We start from the raw sequence: 21,108 nt of genomic DNA, 5'->3' as shown, positions 1-21,108 counted from the left end.
GGGGGGGAGCGTGGAAGAGGCGGTGCGGGAGCGGGGCTTGGGGGTGGGGGGAACGGTTTGGTCACCTCTGGCCCCACTCAACTTTTCGGGCACTTCCACCGCTCCTGATAGACATCCTATTGCCACATGCAAAGGGGGCTTTGTTCTTATAATTAGTTAAAATAAGAGGCATGGCACGGCATGTATTGGGCATGTTTGGATGTGTCCCTTGTGTCAGGGACATAGGAATAGCGTGAGGGTTGTGAAGCACATGCGGTCCCTCTGCCACCTTTGACACCACTTGTGACTAAGAAGCACTGGAGAATCGCAGGGTGGAAGAGCCCAGCCTGACGCTAGGCTCAGTCACGGAACGGCAGTGGGGAGAAACACATCTGCGGGCCCTACGGTACTTAACAAAGGGAAGAGAGATGGATGTTCGAGGATCAGATCTTTCTGGGCGGATCAAAATCTCTCACCGTAAATGGATTTAACTTTGATCTAAGGCTTTTTTTCCCCCCTCTTTGTGCAGCAACATGTCAGGGGAAAAAGTGAGAGCTTGAATGCCGTCGAAATCCATGTTGTCTTAGAGCTGGAATAGCTGGTGTTTTCATGCAAGTAGCTGTCTCCTATTCAAAGAAGGAAAACACCAATGAGAAACCAGGAAGGCCTAGAAAGAAGGGGAGAGACATGGAGAGAACTGTTAGGAAAAAGTCAAAAATCAGGGTGTGGGGAATAGAGAGCTGGAGCCCCTAAGAGAACAAAACTGTCCCTTGCTAAGACGAGTAAATGAGAGCAGCAGCGATTATAAAGGGAGCTCAGGATATGAGTGCTGTGTCTGAGAGCCAGGATCTCCCCCGGCCACTCAGGTCAATGCCACTGCTCCTTTATAAGTGGTGCATATCACAGCTGGTATCTTGAAATATGGCTCTACAAATGCAGTTGCTTGTTTCCAAAGCTATTCAGCGTATCAAAGGGAAAACTCCGAGCCTCTAGACCTAGGCCTGAACCAACCACCCCGAAATTTGGGGCATTCAGGATCTGGATTTGAATCTGAGCGTTACGGATTGAGCCCATATTCATGTCATGTATGTCCTAGCACCCACCTTAACAGCCACACCAACCGCGATCCAGACTGAATGCATGAAGATTTCTGGACACTCCCAGATGAATATGAACTGTGGTTTGGATTCATAATGAAAATCCTGTAGAAAAATCTCACTTCTGAGACCGCTAAAGATGGACGTTGACCACACAGCAGCGAGGAAGTGCCTGAGTTCAGCCTGCATGTGCAACTTTAACTCTGTACCCTTATGTGTATGGATTATGACACCCCCCTAATTACCACATCATATCCTATTTGTGACTGCCTAGTATTCACAGCACGTGTCGCATCTTAGCCAGTGTGCAGAGACCATCCCTCAGTTCTGATGCAGGACTCCTGGGGCCTATCTCACTCTGATTCGGTGACTACCTTGTTGCGTGATCTTGGACAAGTCACTTTACATCTCTGGGCCTCTATTAATTATATAAAACGGGCATTGCAACATTTATTCAACTGGCCAGCGATGCTGAGAGACATGATGCTAGGAAGCCTTTTTAGAACCTCAAATAAAAACTATTATGCGTGTTCAGATCTCTCTGTAGCTATCAGCTGCCCTCTGAGTCTGAGATGTCACTTTCCCCCTCCTACGTCTTATTGCTCTGATACCGATGACTCAGGGTTCTCTCGCCAGTGCCAATCAAAGACCGCGCAGCGTACTTTGGGACTTTCCATCAGTCATAAGATAATCACACAGTTGTCATTTAAAAGCTCACGAAGCTGTGTTAACACTGCGCTCTGAGAGGTTGCATTTCCATTTTACAGTGGGCAAGCACAGTATGAGTGCAGTGTTTTGGGCGCCTGGAGCAGAGCGCCGTAATTGACATAGGCGGGTCTCTCTAATCTCTTTGACCGGTTTGTGTCCCCGTAGTCAAAATTATGTATGGGGGTTTTTTTTGTTGGTTTTTTTTTTTTTTTTTTTGCTGCAAAGTGGAGCCTTTAAAAATTAACCACACGGGGATCACTTGCTAAGTACAAAAACTAACCAGCACAGAGGAACAGGCTGTTACATAACATCCATTAGCCACATCAAAGGCACTGCAGGCTTTTCTAATCAAGGGCTCAATCCTTATCGTTAAGAGCTAAATTGGGTTCCCTGTGTCACCGGACTTGGTGCTGAGGGAGGGAGTCCTGGGCTCCAGGCATGGCAGCACTTCTGTGGCTACTACTGTAGCCCACACTTTTCCTACACGCCTGGTCTACAGGGAACAGTAGCAGGTGGATCCAAAGTTGCTGCGGATCAACTTTCCCATGTCTGCCACCTAAAAATCCAGTTGCTTAGGGATGTACAGGGAGTCACTAGCAGCGGAAGGCTTAGGGGGGTGCAAATGCACTGGACTTGATTCTGCTGTTAGTTACACTGGAGTAATAGTGTAAGGCCTTGTACCTGTTCCATTGCGTCTGGGGCCCTCTGCAGCCCTGAAGGAAGGGACGGGGCTCGTATATTTCCCCTTATGTCCAAATGTTACAACAGAACTCCCACTTTGACTCTTGTTCTCTATGGAGTGAGAGATCACTCCTAAAACTGCATTTGGTTTGTGTAAAATAGCCCCACTCACCACCACCACCCCAAAGCTTGGCCCCAAACTGGGAGTGAATAATTTCTGAGGCTTGATCAAAATTTGTACCTTCTCATCTGTCTTTGTCATTCCCCTGAGTCTGCGCTTCTGGGTGCCAGGAAAACATTCACAGAGGCAGACGCAGTGAAATTCCACAGGAAGGGATGTTTCTGGGCGATTTTTGTCTTGGCTGCAAATCTCAGAAGAAAGCTTGTTCTTCCAAGAATCCAGTGCAGCTTTTCAGTCCCAAAGAATCCAATCCAGCACCTGTTAAGATTCATGGCAGCACCCACATTAACTTCAGTGGGAGCAGGGTCAAGACCAACAGTTCTGAAATCATCTTCCGGATTTTTGAGTGCATAGAAGAATGGAATAGAACCCCCAAACCTTTTGAGGTTTGCCCTGCTAGACAGAGAACAAATCCCAGTGGAAATATTCATTGTGGTCACCCTGCTGATGGAATAATTGTCCCCTCGGGCATCCTGAAAGGCTCTTGGAGGGCTAGATTCTGCTCTCATTTTTACAAACACCACCCCATGTATGTCAGCAAGGCCCCAATAACTTCAGTGCCACTCGTGCTACTGTGGTAGACGTTGGCATAAATGCAGTATTCAGTGCCACCCCACTGAACAGCAGAAACAAATGTGGTGGCTCAGACAGGCTTGTGACAGAGGAAGTTCCTACATCATTGAAGTAAATAGGGCTGCATGGGTGAAACCGAGGGGAGAATTTCGCCCATTTGCTTTAGTGCCCTTGGTAGGTTTTTCCCCTTGCTGCTGTGAACTAGATGTGTCTGGCCCTCAGTCATGCCTTTCAGCTCCAGGGAGAGCAGTCAAAAGAAAGAAAAAACCCTTATGCATTGGACATAGGATTAAAATTAAGCCATGGCTTTAAACAGAGGCAAAGAGAATAGACGTCTGTACTGAAAGGGGATTGAGATTCTGGTCATTTAGTGTCGTGTGCCAAACATTCCATGTCCCTAATGCCCGTTGTTGTTCTCCTCAGCCTAAGATAATGGTTGCTAGCCCTTTGACTGCCCTTTGGGCAGAAGGACACACCACAGCTTTCCTCCCATCTGCGCCTGCTGCTGGAGGCCAAGACAAAAGAGACGGGCATGAACTTTTCCCATTCCGTTTAGCTGCCAGAGGGGGACAACAGTCCAGAATATGAGAAGGAGCAAGTGGGGTTTGGGTAGTCGGCAAAGACTAGAATCCTGGTTCTGATTTCCCGAGCACCCCTGTAAATTGGGAGTGACTCCCGTGCAATCACAGAGCCCGATTCTCTGCAACCCTGCTATCATTACACCAGTGCGATGTAAAATGCTACCCAATGAGAATGATGGTGTTTTAAACCCACTTTGAGCTGGTCTAAATGACTATACGAGGAGCAGGGAAGAATCAGACCCATGACATTTAACTGGAGTAACCAGTCTAAGTGAGATCTGGCCCTTTGACTACAGTTTCTAGTTAATTTCCTCCCTTTGAGGTCTTCATTGCCAGAACGGTGCTTTGTCATTGGCAGAAGATGTCTGGACAGTTTGACTTTCTACAAGAAACTTCAGCGATTACCGTACCTAGGAGGCCAAGGTCAGAGGTTCTTACACAGATCAGACTCCCCAAGACTGTTTTCCTGAGGAGAAGTAGAATAAAAATAGCATGGGGGACAAAGGTGTACCCTGAACACCAGCTCCATAGTGATCTCCCCACTCCCAAATGAGTTCCTGTGGTGGGAGGGAGCTAAGCAGCGGGGGACCTTCCCCTGAGGTGTCATACCCAGGGCTTCTTGTGTGGTGTGTCAGATCTGGCATCACTGCGATAAGCACCCGAAGGAGTGAGTGTGTGTGTGTGTGTGTGTGTGTGTGTGTGTGTGTCAGCAACAAGTTCAATCCAGCAGCCTATCCAGATGCTTGCCCCTGCCACCCATCAATCCAGAATGAACCTTTAACTCTAGAAAGAAAAAGAATCCAGGTCACCTCCGGCTTGCCCAGGCTGCTGGCGGGCTGTTCCTCGCATGCCATTATTCGTAAGAGCATTTTTCTCCTCCTTCGAGCCTTTGAAGAAATTCGGCGAAAGAGCTGTGATGTGTCGTATTTAGCTCACGCTGCCGGACAGGTAGAACACGAGCACTTCAGTCTTAATTAACTCCGGAGCCGCTCCACGCCGCAGTGCCTTTGGCTGCTTGGCTTTTTCAAAGCATTGAGGAAGTAGGTAGAGGGCATTGCAGACAGCTCTGTGGGTTTGTGTGAAAGGTGCTTGTGAGTGTAGTTTAACCGGCCCTTCTGGCTTTCCTTAAGCCAGTGGATTTGTCAGTCTGATTTCCCCTGGAGAGGAATTTCCTCTTGAAAGGCCCAATCCCACGAAGTGCTGAGTGCTCTCAACTCCCCCTGGCTTCATGGGACATCCAGGGCACTCAGCACCTGGCAGGAGCCTGCTTATCGTGAGCTCCAAAGCCTGTAGATGAAGATAAACTACTGCCTTCCTTCCTGGAGGATAGTTCCTCTGAGCCGGCACTGAGGCGTGCTTGCACGGCAGTGGGCAGGGAGTTTGGACTGCCACTGCCTGTGTTAGAACTGGACAGCGTTGTTAATCCTCCATCTCCACGAGACATACAACTGCAGCACGCACGACAGACAGACAGGCCAGCTGGCAGAGAAAGAGGTGCTAATCCACTCTTCATTTCTGGTGCGTTTGTCCTCCCAGCCCAGGGGTCTAGTGATGAGTGGATTCACAGCCATTAGCAAGTTATGCAAAGGATGTCTAGTTGCAAATAACAATATAACCAACTGGCCTGTCCCCGCCTGAACAAGGGAGGCGGTTTCAGATGAGTAGCTTCCATTTGGTGCATGGATCTCACCGGCGCTTTACCATTGGATGATGGTTTTGCTTTGCATTTTTTTTACCCATTTGGAATCGCTGACAGGCCACTCGCTACAACTGGACACCAAGAAAGGATCTTAAGTTTGCTACATTGCTACCATGACATGGGATTTTTTTCTTATGGCCACTACAGTAAACGTAGGGAGTAGCCATTGTTCAGTGAGCAGCCACAGCGCTGGCTTTTTGTAATGGGATGGAAGGGGGGAAAGTGGAGTCTCAATTTTGTGATCTCCTTAGCAGCACAGACCCAAAGGAGCAGCACTGATTATTCAGAGCCAGCAAAGACTCTCTGTAGAAATCAGGCCTGGCGTAAGTGGACACAACGCTGTGGATGCCCATTGGCTGCGTTTGGCCCTCTGTGGAGGATGTTCGTTTTTTTTTTAAAGTGATTTTAGTGCAGGTGCAAAATTGAGCAAAAGAGGCAGGAAAAAACAGGCCTGATAATGTAAGAACGAAGCCAAACTTCCCTCCAAACCTCACACGCAAACCTTTTTCCGCTTCAAAAATCATTAGTTAACCGGGCTTCCCCCAGAAGCCTCCCGCCAACACGCTGACCAGATCTGACCCTAGCTAGCTTGTTAGATCACCGCCCAAGGTGGTACAGCTGCGGACAACATTTATCCTCTAGCAGAAATGTCTGGCATGGTGCCCATCTCTCTGCCCTCACCAACCTTTGGTTTCACTAGCCATATTTACCATCCTTCTGCCCAGTTTTAATGTACAGGGGGAGTGTATCGAATCAAGAGGTTAAATATAACCCAGGAGGGAGAGAGGGTGCAATGGAAAAGATTGATTTGGGAAGACAAACATGTATTAACTGACTTGCAGCTGGGAGGACAGATAGCTACAAACGCGTGTGTGCCATAGAGCATTGCACTCTGTCTGATTACACTGGACTGGGATGGACAGTTTTCATAATAACCAGGGTGGAAGATTAGGGGGTTGGCATCACACGCATGCATCGGTCACACCTGCCTGGATCGCTCTTGAATCCTGGGTCCATGCTCAGTGATTATGGCATGTGTCTCTGTCCGCACATTTAAACATGAAACAACCGCCAGCAAGTGGGCTTTGGCATCCATCAGCTGCTAATTGTCCAATCATCAATCCAGCTGGTCTCTCCCCCTTTGAAAATCCAGCTCTGCTCTGGGTGGAATCCTAATTACAATTACCCAGGAGAGATGGAGCCTTGACCCGACCCCGCAGCCATTAGCAACCAGTGGGCTCCTGGTTCCAGAGTTGGGGAAGGAGGTTGCGTGTGGGCCACTGAAGGTAATGAGTCTCTGCTTAGTTTGACATCTGTCTGGCTCATTACAGTGGTTCATCTACTGCACTCCTGCCTGGGCTGGTTTTCCTGGGTGAGCAATTAGAGGCTGCGTTGAAAGGCATGTCATCTGAAATGCCACGAATGGATCAAAACAGATTCTGGTCAAAATTGCCTTCTTTTTTTTTAAGCTGGTGCCCAGAGAGGGCAAGTGTCTTGTTCCAAGGACACAGTCAGCAGAACTGGCAACTGAACTCAAATCTTCCAGGTCCCCTGCCAACGCCTAAGCCACAAGACCATCCTTCTTCTCATGGTGGCTCTCCCTGCAGCAGTACGCACACCTATGGACTGAGCTCACCTGCTAGGATCCAAGACGCAGGTTTCCAACTCCCCATCACTCCAGGGGATTTTATGTTTCTCCTCTGCTTAGTAGTTTTAACTCCAGAGGAGGACAGACGAGGAGTCTGAAGAGTAACACACTGCCTGGACCTCACTGGGTGGAACTATCTTGCTTAGCCCAAGCCACTTTTGTTCTGTTTGCTGCTATATTCTTGTCAGCAAACCCAGGAGTTGGAGCATGTGGGGCTCAAATGCCCTTTTCTTCGCCTGGTTAAGACCAAAGGCTGCTGTAATTCCAGGAACTCTCTGGATAACCAGGGCTGCAAGATGAGAGAGCACCTAATGGCAGAAACGTCTCTCCTGCCGACGTGGGAACATGTAGATTTTCCTTACAGGTTCGAAGGCCTTTGCAAAACAGTACTTGCCCTGTAATGAACTCAGGAGACCCGGATAACAAGGATGAGCTTCTTAACTACCGAGGAAAACTAGGCAGTTGCTAGGCGTCCCCATGGTTTGTTACTGTCAGAGGCGGTGCTAGCCCATTGGGGGCCCTAAGCAGAAATATTTTGGGGGCCCCCTACACACAACACATAATAGACAGCAAATAGAGGGACCCATTGAGCTGCTCAGGGCCCTAAGGAATTGTTTAGTCTGCTGATGCCTTGCGCCGGAGCTGATTACTGTTGCACTTTCTAACACCGTCAAGCAGCTGAGGGTATCTTCCTGCAGCCCCAGAGTGAGACCAGGGGGATAAAGTCTCTTTATTAGATATATAACAAGCTGGCTCCTATGGACCATGGGTGTGTCTGCATCGGATGAGAGACCCGTTCCAATGGGAGGCGCTCTGGTGATAGCACAGGACTGATTTTAAAGAGACATTACCAGACTGTACTACAGTTACCTTGCTGCAAAGTCAGCCAACGCACAGCACAATGCAAAGTGGGAAAGGTTTGGGGGTGGGCTCTGTGTTAGCCACGCCCGGATGACACAAACCACAGGTTGCTGAGTCTCATTTGCAAGACTCCGGCGGTAGACGCTGCAAGTTGCGGTCTCCCTTGGACGGCGGAGGGTGCTGAGTCACTGCTAGTGGGTTTCAGACGTGTGGCTCTAGGGCATTTATGGTCTTTCATACCTATGGGCTGGAAGAGGAAAAGCCGTCCCCTCCAGCACAGCGCTTGGAAACGCTGCTTTGCATCGCGTTGTCAAAGGGAACATTTGGGCCAGAAATGTCGCGGTCTCAAACAGTAAATGAGACCGGCAGGAGGCAGGGGAGCTCCGGTCTATTTCCAGGCAGTAGCTGGAACGGCTGTTACATCGGGTTTGGTTTTTCTCCATACGCTGCATCTAAAAGGTCACGGCCAGGAAGTCAAATGGAATTTACGGAGCAGTAGCCGGAACTCCTTGGAACGCAGCACGCTGCATGCTGAGCCACCAGGACAGGGAACGTGCAGCCATCAATAACAGATTTACTAGGGCCGCATGTGGATGCCGCTTCCCAGGGTGAGCGTATCGTGCGAAGAGTGCTGACTAGTAAGAAAGTGAGGCCAAAATGGGGCTCTTCATGTCGCCCTCAGCTGCTGCTGCTCCCAGACCTCCCTCTGTGTCGTGCAGAGAGGCCCTACGATTGCTCCCTCAGGCCTGAGAGCCATGGCTGGCTTAATCAGCCCCCGCAGCCTTTGTTCTGCGCTGGCGCTGCAGATTCAGCATGCATCCCCCCACGCTGAACGGCCTTTTGCTTGACAAAGTGACTCTCCGACTTGCTCTGCCCTAGCATAAGCGTGAGCAGTTCCCAGTGCGTTCACTGGGGGTTGGACCCATTTGTGCTAGAGCTGCGTTTAAATCCAGTGTTTTGCAGGAACAAGCCAGCCGCTGCCCCAGCTGTGCCGTGACCGCGCTGAGACCGCCAGTGTGTTTCACCCAGAGCCTCTGAGGCAATGCCTCTCACTCCCTATCAGTCTGGGCTCCGACCAGCCAGCGACTGACTGACACAGCCCATTAGCAACCCCCCGAGCTGTCTGTCTTCTCTCTCCCCCGGTCACCACTTCCTGTATTACAGTCATTCTCTCCCTGGTTATTTTGTAGCCTAACGGGCTGCTGAAAATCAAACTCTCTGAGAAGGCCACGTTGAAGAGACAATTGGCACAGGATGTAACACGCCCACACGGCTTCCACCCACACGCAGCCTCCAGCATATGTCAGGTGCATTCCTGTGCCTTTTGTTCCTCTAAGGCCCAACTGCAGACAGTGGGGATGTCTGCTGATTATGTTCCAAGCAAACTTTCTTCTGGTGTGAGGGGTTTTGGTTTTGTTTTAACTCTTCCTTCTTCCCTTCCCCTCCCCCAAATCTTTCAGCTACCTTCATGCGCTCTGCTCTCTCTCTCTCCCCTGAAAACCTCCACACACTTATACACGTGTGCCTCGGCACATTTTAATCCTTCACAAGAATCTCCCTCTCTCAGTGTGACGACATAGCATTCAGTCGCATAACAAGAACAGCAGGAATACAGCACTCGGACTGTTCTTCAGCCTGGTTTTGGATGGAAATTTCCCTCGGAACAAAAGAGGCTTGTGGGTGGGCAGGAGGAATTCAGGCAGGCTGGGAAGATGCAATAGTTTAATGTGCCGTCTCTGTCTCTTCAACTCAAGATGCAGACATTCTGTATACTGTGGCACGTCCTGTGGGCCGGATATGGGGCCCAGTGTGAGGCCCTGAGACAGGGCACGGAGAGCTTGCCTTGGCCTTGGCAAATAAGGAGTTAATAGCAATCCGCATTCACTCCGGCTCTCCAGTGAAGGGGCCATAAAACCAGCTGCTTCAAGAACAGGAAGGGAGAGACTGGGGTGGGGGAAGACTGATATCTCACCTTGGGGGTGATGGCTATACCCTTGAGCCGGGAAACAGGGTTTTATCTGATGCATTAGGCCTGAGCTGGAAGGAGAGGGAGATCCTCAGCCGCTGTGAGTCGTCCTAGCTCCATGGTGGAGCTGTTCTAAGGTTATCCCTGGAAAAAAGGGATCGGAACGGCTGAGCTTGTGTGTTTGCTATTTCTCCACGGAAAAGGCGAATTATACAGGACGAAGAAAAACCAGAGTTTTGTGCTGAATGGTTTCACCGGTGTACAGGCCCGGTAAATCTCTACCAAACGCAATAGGCAGCCGGATTTTCAGAGGTGCTGAGCCTTTGTACCCCCATTTGACTTCAGCTAGCGTTGCATCTGCCTGGGCCATCCTGAAACAAATCCGATAAGGGAGAGATCCCTGCCCCCACGCTTCTGTCTAGTTCCAGGCCCTGGATTCCATATAAATAAGATGTCATTTATTTCCCCTGGGCCTCTTCAGCTCAGAGAAGCAGACTCCCGTTTTTTATTGCGGTTTTGGTAGCAATTTCCCAGCTTGGTTTACTGATGCTTCTCTCAAAAAAGTCCTGGGTGGATGAATAAGACAAACTGCACAGGAGCCATTGGTTTAGCTGGGACTTCCCACGTGCTTGCTTCCTTGAGTTTTAACCGCTAAACCGTGCAGTCTCCGACAAGATTATGGCTGGTGCAGGCTCAGAGATTTGGTGAGTGGATCACCCCGGTCTTGAAGCAATCATTTAATTGCAGGGATGAATGTTAGGGGTGCATCTTCCTACACACCCCTAAACCGGGCCTTAGATCTAACTGCTGAGCCTCAGTTTCCACATCTGTACAATGGGGATAATGCTACTGTCTGCCTGTGTAAAGAGCTTTGAGAACTACTAAGGAAAAGTGCCAGAGAAGAGCTAGCTATTTTTCGTTATTTTATAACAGAAAAATCTATTCTTTCTCCACTCCTGCTCCCAGATAATCTCACATTATTGCTTGCTTAGCTAATGGCTCCACTAGGCCCCTGAAATCTGGAATCCTGAGGAGATGGAGCTGAACATTGTGGTTCTGCTTCTCTAGTTGCAATATGCTTGTTACCTCAGGCCTCCATCTTAGAAGCTTTGCTGTGACTTCCCCTGCACGTAAGGATTCCATAAGTAAATATACCCAGAGTTGCTGAAAACCTCACAGACGTGTGTTCTCAGTTGCCCTCTGGTCCGATTTTGTTATTTAAGATGTTTCCACCAGTCCTCCCCTTCCACACCCAAAGATCGGTCTGGCCGGCAAGGACTTTCGTGCTGGAGGTGGCAGATGGACGGACATTACTCACAGAGCTAGCAGGGTTGTGGAAAGAGTCAAAAGCAGAACGCCACTTTCCAAGCAACAATAGCAGCAGTAGAGCAGAAAAATCATAGAATCCCGTCTAGAGCAGGGTGACCCGTGGGTGGCTGGGTGGGAAATGACATGTAACTAGCTCAGTTCGCCATTAAATGGCAAATTATCCATTTGACTCGCTCCATTTCCCAATCCATGGAGCTGATTGGATGTTGGTTTGAGAAGTGTTTCAATTACCAGGGGGGCAGAGGAGACGAACTTCACAGTGAATGATGTTCACAGCAACTCCTACCGTCAGCGCTGCCCTACGAAGTTTGTGCTGGAACACAGTTACTGAGTGCTGTAACTTTTTAGAAGGACTTAGGTGAAGGCTTAAAGCGATAGGTTAAAAGTAAAGCAGTATGGCCGTATTTACGGAATTTAATTAAATTCTCATTAGCGAGTACCTAGAAGTTCACTATGCACTTCACAGAAACAAGGACTCGGCCCCTGCCCTGAATGTGGGGACTGGTCCTGCTTTGAGCAGGGGGTTGGACGAGATGACCTCCTGAGGTCCCTTCCAGCCCTGATAGCCTATGATTCTATGAAAGTTAAATCTAAGTTCTATCTGAGCCCTATGGCTTTTTTCCTTATCTATTGATTGGTTTTATTTAATTATTACATTGCACTTTAGATGTGCATGGTGCTGTACAGAGCAGATCGCGTGTCTGCACTAGCACTTGTCACGCTAAACCTTTTTTATCCCACTGCGGTGTTTACCGGTGGTAAAGTCTCTGTGCTTGCTCTACACTAGCACTTCAACATTACTGGTACTAGTGGATCTGTGCCAGTGCTAGGCAAACAGTGTGAAAAGTCCAAGGCTCTGACACTCCATTGCTTTGCCCCAGAAATTACAGGTGTAAGCAAAGATTAGTGAAAAGGCACACACCAGCCATGCAGCAATTAAAGCTCCCAGTTATCTTAGCCTTCCAGAACCATAAACTGAATCCCAGACTAATTAAATCAGATTGGAGATAAGCATACAGCCCTTGGTAATGTGCTTTTGGTTTTTTTTAAATTCTGCAACAACAGAAAGAGTTTGAGATGGCTGATTCACTCCTTGTTAATGCTCGGCTTGCTCTTCCCAGGGACATGCCTGGAGATGGATTTATTGAAAAGCCAAATTGCTTTTAATTGGAAATTGGGTGTGTCTGAAGTTTGTTCTATGCACCAAGGGGGAGTTGCTTTTAGTGGGGCAAACTTGACTTTTTCAGCAAGAAAGAGGACTCCAGAGGAACCACAGAATGGCTGCTCTTGGCCATGTGTCTCTCTAGTTTGCTAATTAGTTAATTTCTGCTGTAAGCCACTTCTGGAGGTGGACCCATGCCATGACGTTTGGAGCCAGGGTTTTGTTTCGGACCTGTTGCTAGCTGACACCTATTGAAAATTGCTCCTGCAGGGGAAAAAATGAGTGATGTTGTGGGACTGTGTCGTGAGCCTGATGTTGCAATACCTGCACCTGCAGGAAACGTGGTGGTGATCTGTCAGCATGTGGCATTGTTGGGGCTTTGTATTGTGCTGTTGCAGCAGTGCGGGATGATGTTGCACCCTAGTGCAGCAACAAAATAACTTGGCTGCGTTGACATGAAGCTGTGATGAACTAATGGACTGGCCCAACTTCCTGACCTGGCAACGTTGGGCTTGTGACGCACCGACATGACATCACAGTGGTGTGGCCACCCTTATTACCAGGATGCAGCATAAAACTGAAGCTAACTAGCAGGCCTTATGGTAGAACTATCCTAACCCCATTTGTGATGCTATTGGGGACAAAGAACACGGCCAGTCCTAGATTTTTGTGGGGCTCTATGCTGCACCTATAACTGGGTTCTCCGACCTGCATGTATCCACATCTTGCCTCCTGCCCCCCTGCGAAACGTCTTAGCCTTTGGCAAACTCCCCACACTTAATTATGAGACCATTGGAGCCTCACCACAGAAAGGCATGCAGTGGAGAGCAGAAGCAGACTTTTGTAGGCAGAATGGGGAAGGACTGGGAATTGCATCTCTGCTGTGGCTTCCTGGTGCCAGAGCTGGATGGGACAAAAGGACCGGGAATTGGAGACAGTGCTGTGGGGGGGGGGGTCATGTGAGGGGAGTGGAACCCCCGGAAGAGCCGTTTGGGCAATCTCATAAGCCTCAGACTTCCTCTAACAGGTCAGCGCCATTGAGCTCCCCCACAATTCTCAGGGCCTTCTTTCTGAGGTGGAAGTAGGTAGCCCTGGCAAAATCATGTTGGTCTGTGGTCCTTAAGAAACAAAGGAAAGCAAGCTGAGGTTTCCCCACAGAGAAGGATGGGGAGAGACACATTGTTTGGTGTTCCTCTTGGTTTCCTTCCTCCATGCTTGCTCCCCTCAGAGCTGCTGTGCTGCCGGAGAACAGCTGTTACCTCAAGAGACAGTTGCAATGGTCAGGTTGACAAACAGGCATCTTCTAAAAGTAGTACCAGTGGAAGGGCCTTCACTGGAGGGCAGCCCACTCCTTTTCCAGGGGTATGTATTCTTAGGGCAGGTCTACACTAACCCCCCCAATCGAACTAAGGTACGCAACTTCAGCTACGTGAATAACGTAGCTGAAGTTCGAAGTACCTTAGTTCGAACCTACCTCGGTCCAGACGCGGCAGGAAGGCTCCCCCGTCGACTTCGCGGTACTCCTCTCGCCGAGCTGGAGTACCGCTGTCGACGGCGAGCACTTCTGGGTTCGACTTATCTCGTCCAGACAAGACACGATAAGTCGAACCCAGAAGTTCGATTTGCTTGCCGCCGAACTACCGGGTAGTGTAGACCTACCCTAAGACCCTTAAAAGCACAGCTGTGGAGGTGGGAGGAGTCTAGCACCTGATCTGCCATGTTTGACCGTCTCTGTTCTAGAGGGACTTAGGGGTGACATAGCAGGGGGGCTGCGAGGTGGGAATGAGGCGCTTTGGCAGAGCTGAGGGGGACAAGCCCAGGACTGGAAGCAGGGGGGTTGCAGGTCTGAGTTCAGGGACATTGATCAAGCTCTGTGGGTGTGAAGAGGCCAGGATTGGGGGCTGCCTGTCAGGTTGAGTGTGTGGGGGACAGCAGGAAGCTACAGCCACGCTCCTCCCTAGGCCTGACTGCAATTTGCGTTGTTAATCTTTCCATTTCAACAACTGATTCGAACACAGCGTTTAAACTTATTAAAAAAAAAAAGCAACACAGACAAGTGGGCAACAGAGCTGGATCCCTTCCACGGCCAGTAATTATCAGAGAGCAGCAAGGAATAAATATTTCATTAAAGCCAAGCTGCTGTGGGCCAGCTTTTCAGGTGATAACTTGCCGCAGTATGCAAGGCAATCCCCCTGCTTCTTGCCCAGACCTGACCTGCTGAACGGCAGCTGGGAACATTTCAGTGTCGAGCTGGAAAGGGAAAAGTGTGAGGGCTTCTCTAGCCAAAGGAGGTGACGCGGGAAGGGGAGGACCCTGTTTGTGCAAGAGTTCAAGCAGCCGAGCGTTCCCACCTGCAGCCAGAGATAGGGTGGCGGGGCGGCTGTAGACCTGCGGCGGAGAGAACCTTTGGCGCTGGTTCCAGCTCTTTAAAAACGTTCTCTCCCAAGCTGTAGACTAATGAGTCTGGTTCAGAGACGAGTTCCACGGCCTGCCAGGCGGGAGACGGACACCGGGTCGCTGCTTAATTGAGGCAAAGGGCAGTGCTTCGGGGAAGCTAGTCTTAACAAGCCCTCTGAGTGAAGAGGAGAGAGCCCCTCAGCCATCGCCTCTCTCTGTGGGACCTGCGGCCTCTTCCCTCACAGGGCGCGTGTGGGGGGGGTGCACTCCCACCGAGCGCTGCGCTGGCTCCCAGGTGGGGACCTGCCAATTTGGGAGGGGGATGAGAGAGTTGTTATAGTGCCGGCAGCCTTCCCAGCAGTGTTTTCACTGCGTGAGCAGCATTCGCCGTGGCGGCTCGCCTCCGCACCTGCTGTGCTGCAAAGGGTCTCCATGCCAGTCCTGCATAAGCCAGCGCAGAGAGCAATGACGGGGCAAGCCCAGGGCGGGGACCGCAGGATGCAGCAAGCTGCAGGCCTCCCCCCTGCAGCTGCTATTCCTACCCATAGCTCAGAGGGGTCCTGTCAGGGGAGCTGTGCTTCAGCCCCATAGCCTGGCCCTGTGGAATTCAACTCTCCAAGCTACTAGAATTCCGAGTTTTGCCCCGTCCAGCTTCTATGCTTGGACTCAATTCCTCCTGACTCCAAGGCGGTTCCCTGGCTGGCTGAGTCTGTGGTCCCTAGACAGCTGGTGAGTGAGGAACTGAAGGCACGTCTACCCACTGGCTAAAACGATGGCAAAACGGTGAGATTATGCATTTGTATGGGTGCATTTCAGGGTCAGGACATCACACCATTTACATGCAGCTTTTTCACTTCTCTAAGAAGGTAAATAAACAGATCTTCAAGCATTCATCCTCCTTTGATGTTTGCCAGTTAGCGTGATAAATCCACTGCCCTCCCTGTTTGCAGACTCCAGCCTGGCTGGTTTCCGTAATGCCACTGTTCCTTGATCATGGCAACACTCTTTCTCTCTGCCAACGAATAAGTATAATCAGGGTGACCCTTAACACCTTCTGGCCCTGAGGATACTCCAAGGAGTGGAACCATAGGGTGGGCAGGGCATGTGTGATAGCCCTGTAGCTGGTTGGTAATTTGGATAAAAAGCGGATCCAATTATTGAAATGCTGGAGATGGGATGGAGTATGGAGGGGGCAGGAACAAACCCAGCTGGGGCAGGGAAGTGACTTAAGTTCTGATCTAGGAAAAGTGCCGCCGGTTTAGGGCTTGATCCAGCTCCCCTGGAAATGAATGGTATAACTCCCTCTAGCTTCAATGGAAGTTGTATCAGGCTCATTGAATAGGCCTACACTCAACATAGTCACTTGTATATTAGCCAGGGTAGCGTCCAAAGCTCTTCCCTGATCCCAGCATTTTCCTGTGTTCTGAAGGACCACAAAACATAAGCTTCCTCTTCAGCTTAGTTCTTTGTAGGGTTGCAGAACCTCCCGGCCCCTGCTCTGAGTTGCCTCTGCCCAAGAGGGAGACTTCAAGCCTTTTTACAGTTCTGGGCTCCTGCAACTAATAGGACCCACCTGGTCTGGCGGAGAGGTTGCATCAGCAGATTTAACTACATCTCTGTGCAGGATCCCAGAATTGACACTCTGTAAGAGGCCGTTGCTGAGGGAGAGCTGTACGCTGTTTAATCCCTGTTCTCCTACGTCTTTCTAAGTTAGTTACTGACTTCTGCATGCTTTAATAAGCACGGAAGTGTTTGAAAGATGAGGACTGGATGAAAGGGGCTAGGCCAGGATGGCATAACTGTTTCCTAACTTCAAACTTTGAGCACTAAATTCAGACTTTTGGGGGATTTCACAGGCCAACGGGACAGTCACTAAAATCTCAGGGCAGCCAGTGAATAAACAGAGAATGAACAGGAAGACAGCTGCAAAGAAGACCGTTGTGGAGACCCAGTTATTGTCTGGGTTCATAGAAAGGAGTTAAGAAATCTGGATGTAATTAATGTCCGTTGTCTGTCTAATTCCAAAGAAAAGTGTCTGGGCGGTTGGGCATGGAGTGGCTGAGATGGAAATCTCAGGTTTTTCAGTTTCCTGTTATAGGCAAGAATTCAGGCCCTGCCCTTCTCCTCAGGTTTTCAGAGCAGACTTTTAGAGTTCCCCATCTATTAGTCATCCATATTTGGCAGTGGACTGTCAGTGTGCAAGGTCCGATCCACTATGGGTATCTAATAAAATCCGGTCATAAAAAACTAGGGATGGAGAAGACTTATTGGGTCTTCTAGTTCACCCCCACCTCCAGGGTACGTTCTCCAGTGCTTTGAGCCGTTCCCCAGAGAGATGATTCCGGGATCAACTAGCCCTCCCTCCCAGGAATGCTGTTTGTCGGCTTGTCTCCGGGAGGTTGCTCCTGATGATGTCTGTGGCAAGGTTCCCACTGATTTCAGTAGGAGCAAGATTGAGCCCATACACATCTGAGAACTTGGAAATGCTTGTAAGCATTTTGGGCTTTCTTTTTTTTCATTCTTTCCTCCATCATTACGGTGTTGTTGTCCTGGTCTGTCGCTCAGTTTCTGCTATTCCAAGAAATGACTCAGCCCTAGACACTTTTCCCTATCATCCGGCATTAGGGTACATCCACACTGCAGTGTAAGCCCAGGGTTCAAACTCAGGCTCAAGCCAAACCCTGTTTTAATCTACACACACATCGTGTTAACCCAGGGCTTGGTCCCAGGATCCCACGGGGAGGGTCTGAGCCTGAATCAAGCCAGGACCCAGGGTTCAAGCCCTATTGCTTTGCAATGTTGATGCAACCCCATCGGATTGGCGCTCTGGGAGTCCGCCAAAAGTATCCACAATCCTATGGACCGACTTTCTTTGTCCTCTGGAAAGTCAATTTGGTGGACATTCAGGTTTAGCTATATTGCACAGTGGACAAAGGGCTAGAGCGGCCACATTTTGGGAGGGTGCTAGGAAGCCTGGAATATGAGTGGTTGGACTCAGGCCTGCAGAATGTAGTGTAGACAGTGGAACCCCAGGTTGGGACCCAGGGTTCAACAATTCCTAACCTGGGTTTACAAATGCGTGTAGACACTCAAGCCCTAGGTTAACAGGGTCTGCTAACTCGAGTTCTACTAACCCTAGGCTTACGCTCCCTTTTCTCACTGTATTCGGTACAGTTCCAAGACTGCTGGTTTAGAATAACACTCTTAACTCCGGTCCACTCAGATCTTTTTTTAGATGAGGTTCTGCCACTCTTTCCCTGTGCTCCATCCATACGTTGTTTTAACCCACTTTGGGAGTCTGAGGAGAAAAGCAATTCTAAATCCCGTGTCAAAATCAGCAGCTACCAGGCCACGGCATCTCCTTCTGATGAAACAAATGATGGTATAAGACACTGACTCTCTCTCATCTGCTTTTTTCCCGTTAGGACATACAACTTTACTCTCCCGCAGCCGTATTACCAGCCAGAAGAAGGGGAGGAGAATCCATTCATCTGCTCGTCCCATCGGGATAACGGCATGCAGAAATGCTCCAATATCCCAAACAGGAAGGAGTACAGGGTGGAGTGCACCTTGAGCATGGACTCCTACAACCAAAATTTGTATAATCCAGATTTCAGCAACAGGAACGCCTGCATAAACTGGAACCAATATTACAACGTATGCAAGGCAGGGGATGTAAACCCGCACAATGGAGCTATTAATTTTGATAACATTGGCTATGCCTGGATAGCTATTTTTCAGGTAGGATTTTGCAACTGTTTGCTTTATCTTGTTTTTTCCCATGTTGCTTGAAGGGGTTTTGACAGATGTTAGTTGAAAAAGGAATATGCTTGCAATAGAATGAAACTGGTAAATAGGTGGCACGTGTCAGGTAAATGAACCAAAGAATAAACTCTGTGCTGTTTGGAGAGAGGCAAACTATGATATTTGTCAATGCATTTTAGAAAAGGGAGTGAAGATTTCTGATAGTAGAAGCGTTTTTCATCTAGCAGACAGAGGCATAACAAGGTTAAGTGGCTGCAAACTGAAACTCAATAAATTCAGGCTAGAAATAAGATACATTTTTCATAGTTAAGGCCGTTAACCATTGGAACAACTTACCAAGGGGATGTGGTGGATTCTCCATCGCTTGAAGCCTTTAAATCAAGAGTGAACATCTTTCTAAAAAAATTATGCTCTAGCTCAACCACAAGATATGGGCTTGAGGCAAGTATTACTGGGTTACACTCTCTGGCCTGTGTTATACAGGTGGTCAGATGGGATGATCCTAATGGTCTTCTCTAGCCTTCAAATCTATGAACAGCTGTATATTTAGATGTTCTCCTTGTGCAGTCATTTACACCAGTGCAAAGTGCAATCAGGTCAGAGTGGGAGTGTGTTATATTCACCATAGATGTTTAAATGGCTTCCCAAGGTGTAATGTATCAGATAATCAAGTCCTTGGTGCACTGTTCCCTGAGGTCAAGAGCAATGGATAGTAAAGTTTATGGTCCGGAGGCCATTGTGGCTTAGGGATTGTCTACACACCAACTTTAACTTTTGATTCCCACCTTGTGTTATTTCAGGGCACATCCGTGCATGGGCACTGTTTTTTCCCAAATGAGTGTTCTGTTTTGATTTAGGAATATCAAACTATAATATACATTTATTCTGAAACAAGAAATAGGTTAGTTCTTTGGTGCAAGTTTCTATGAAGACCAGCGCAGAGTAATACAAACCTGGGGAATAAGGTCAGAAGAGTCTGGCTGAAGCTGTTTCCTATATAAGAGGTATGGAAGGAACATGGTTTTTCTACACACAAGTTGCACTGCTGTAATTAAAGTGGTGCAACTTTGTGTGTGGACAGAGTACATCAGTGTAAACTTGGCTTACATGTGCAACCTGAACTGAGGCAAGTCCGGTTTAAACCAAAGTATGCAACTCCATCTGTGCCGTGTGCCTTCTGGTTGGCCTGGCCAGGATTGTACCGGGGACCTCCAGAGCTAAAAACATGAGCTTGCTACAATTTGAGGGGCTGTAGCAACTCTTCTTCTCCGTGCATCAGCACACAAGCAGACTTTGAACACACACTTGTGAGTGCATTACGCGTGCACGAAGTTACACCAGTTTAACGGAACTGAACCTTTCGTTAAACTGGTGCAGCTTTGCGTGTAGATCAGCCCAAAGGAGGAGTCACTTCCGATCCCAACAGCAGTGACTTCTAAGTAGATTACCATGCAGGAATCATCTGATCAGTTTACCATAGAGGTCTTGTCTTCCCTAGGAAAAATGGTGTGTGCTTATCTTGTGTTAGCTAATGTGTAACTAACACAAGGTAAAATCCTACTTCGTAGTTTTCACATGTTAGCAGGTTAAGATGAACCCCAAACTCCCCCATAGTTTTTGACTTGACCTGCTAACCCACAACAAAGCTACAAACTGTTTTCTCTTCACTGGGATTTGACCTAGTGTTAGTTACCACGCATGAGCTAACACACCATTTTTCCTAGCGAAAATTATCTAGAAAGCAGTTGCTGTGCTGTCCTTTGAAAGTCTCCAGAGCTCTAAGCCTACAGAGTTGTAGCAGTGACGTCTTCACAGCGTTTGCTCTTCCCCTTTTGAGGACTTTACTCAGGGCTGGCCCACAACATTTTGGCACCTGAGGCGGGGAGCTCAAATGATGCCCCCATGCCTCCTTGCTTGAGCCAAAACTTTGAATGGTCTCCATTCTGCCTTCTTCCTGTTCTTCTCCTCTCATGGCACTGCTCTGCTGCCTACCCCAATAAAGGAGAACTAAGAACTTAAAATGCCTTGTTCAAAAATTTTAAGTAACACTTAACTTTCAAACGCCTGAACAGCAAATGTAACTTTTCTTGTCTGCATAGTAAACACTGGCATTTTTATCTGTTTGAATAATCAGTGGTGCTTTCCATGCCTTCTTGGTTGCAAAGATTTGAACTGCTTCCTGAAGGTCCACAGTCTGGGCCAGCTCATGGTCTATTGAGATGGTTGCAAGGCCGACCAGCCTCTCCTGTGTCATTGTGGAGCGTAGATGTGTTTTTATTAACTTCAGCTTGGAGAAGCTGCGTTCTCCACTGGCAACTGTTACAGGAAGGGTTAGAAGTATGCGCAGAGCAACAAAAGCATTTGGAAAGAGGGTGGTCATCTGATTTGTGCACATATATTCCAGAACAGCCTTTGGAGTTGATCCTGCTGAAATGTATCTTGAAAGGGCCTCAGTTTGCCTCATGGTAAGGCCAGCCCTGA

General features: G+C 48.8%; 1 protein-coding gene across 3 annotated transcripts in view; it reads left to right on the top strand.

The window, feature by feature from the left end:
• CACNA1H (calcium voltage-gated channel subunit alpha1 H) overlaps positions 1 to 21,108 on the top strand; it is a 457,965-nt gene that overhangs the window by 281,431 nt on the left and 155,426 nt on the right. For all 3 annotated transcript variants that reach the window (XM_008164759.4, XM_042853069.2, XM_042853068.2), the window contains exon 7: positions 18,288 to 18,603. In XM_008164759.4, coding sequence (XP_008162981.2) covers positions 18,288 to 18,603 — 316 coding nt within the window. The remainder of the gene's footprint in view (positions 1 to 18,287; positions 18,604 to 21,108) is intronic.

This window comes from Chrysemys picta, chromosome 10 (assembly GCF_011386835.1).
Source record: "Chrysemys picta bellii isolate R12L10 chromosome 10, ASM1138683v2, whole genome shotgun sequence".
NCBI lineage: Eukaryota > Metazoa > Chordata > Testudines > Emydidae > Chrysemys > Chrysemys picta.
Note: the sequence above shows the minus strand (reverse complement) of the source record. Positions and strands in the feature narration are given on the sequence as shown.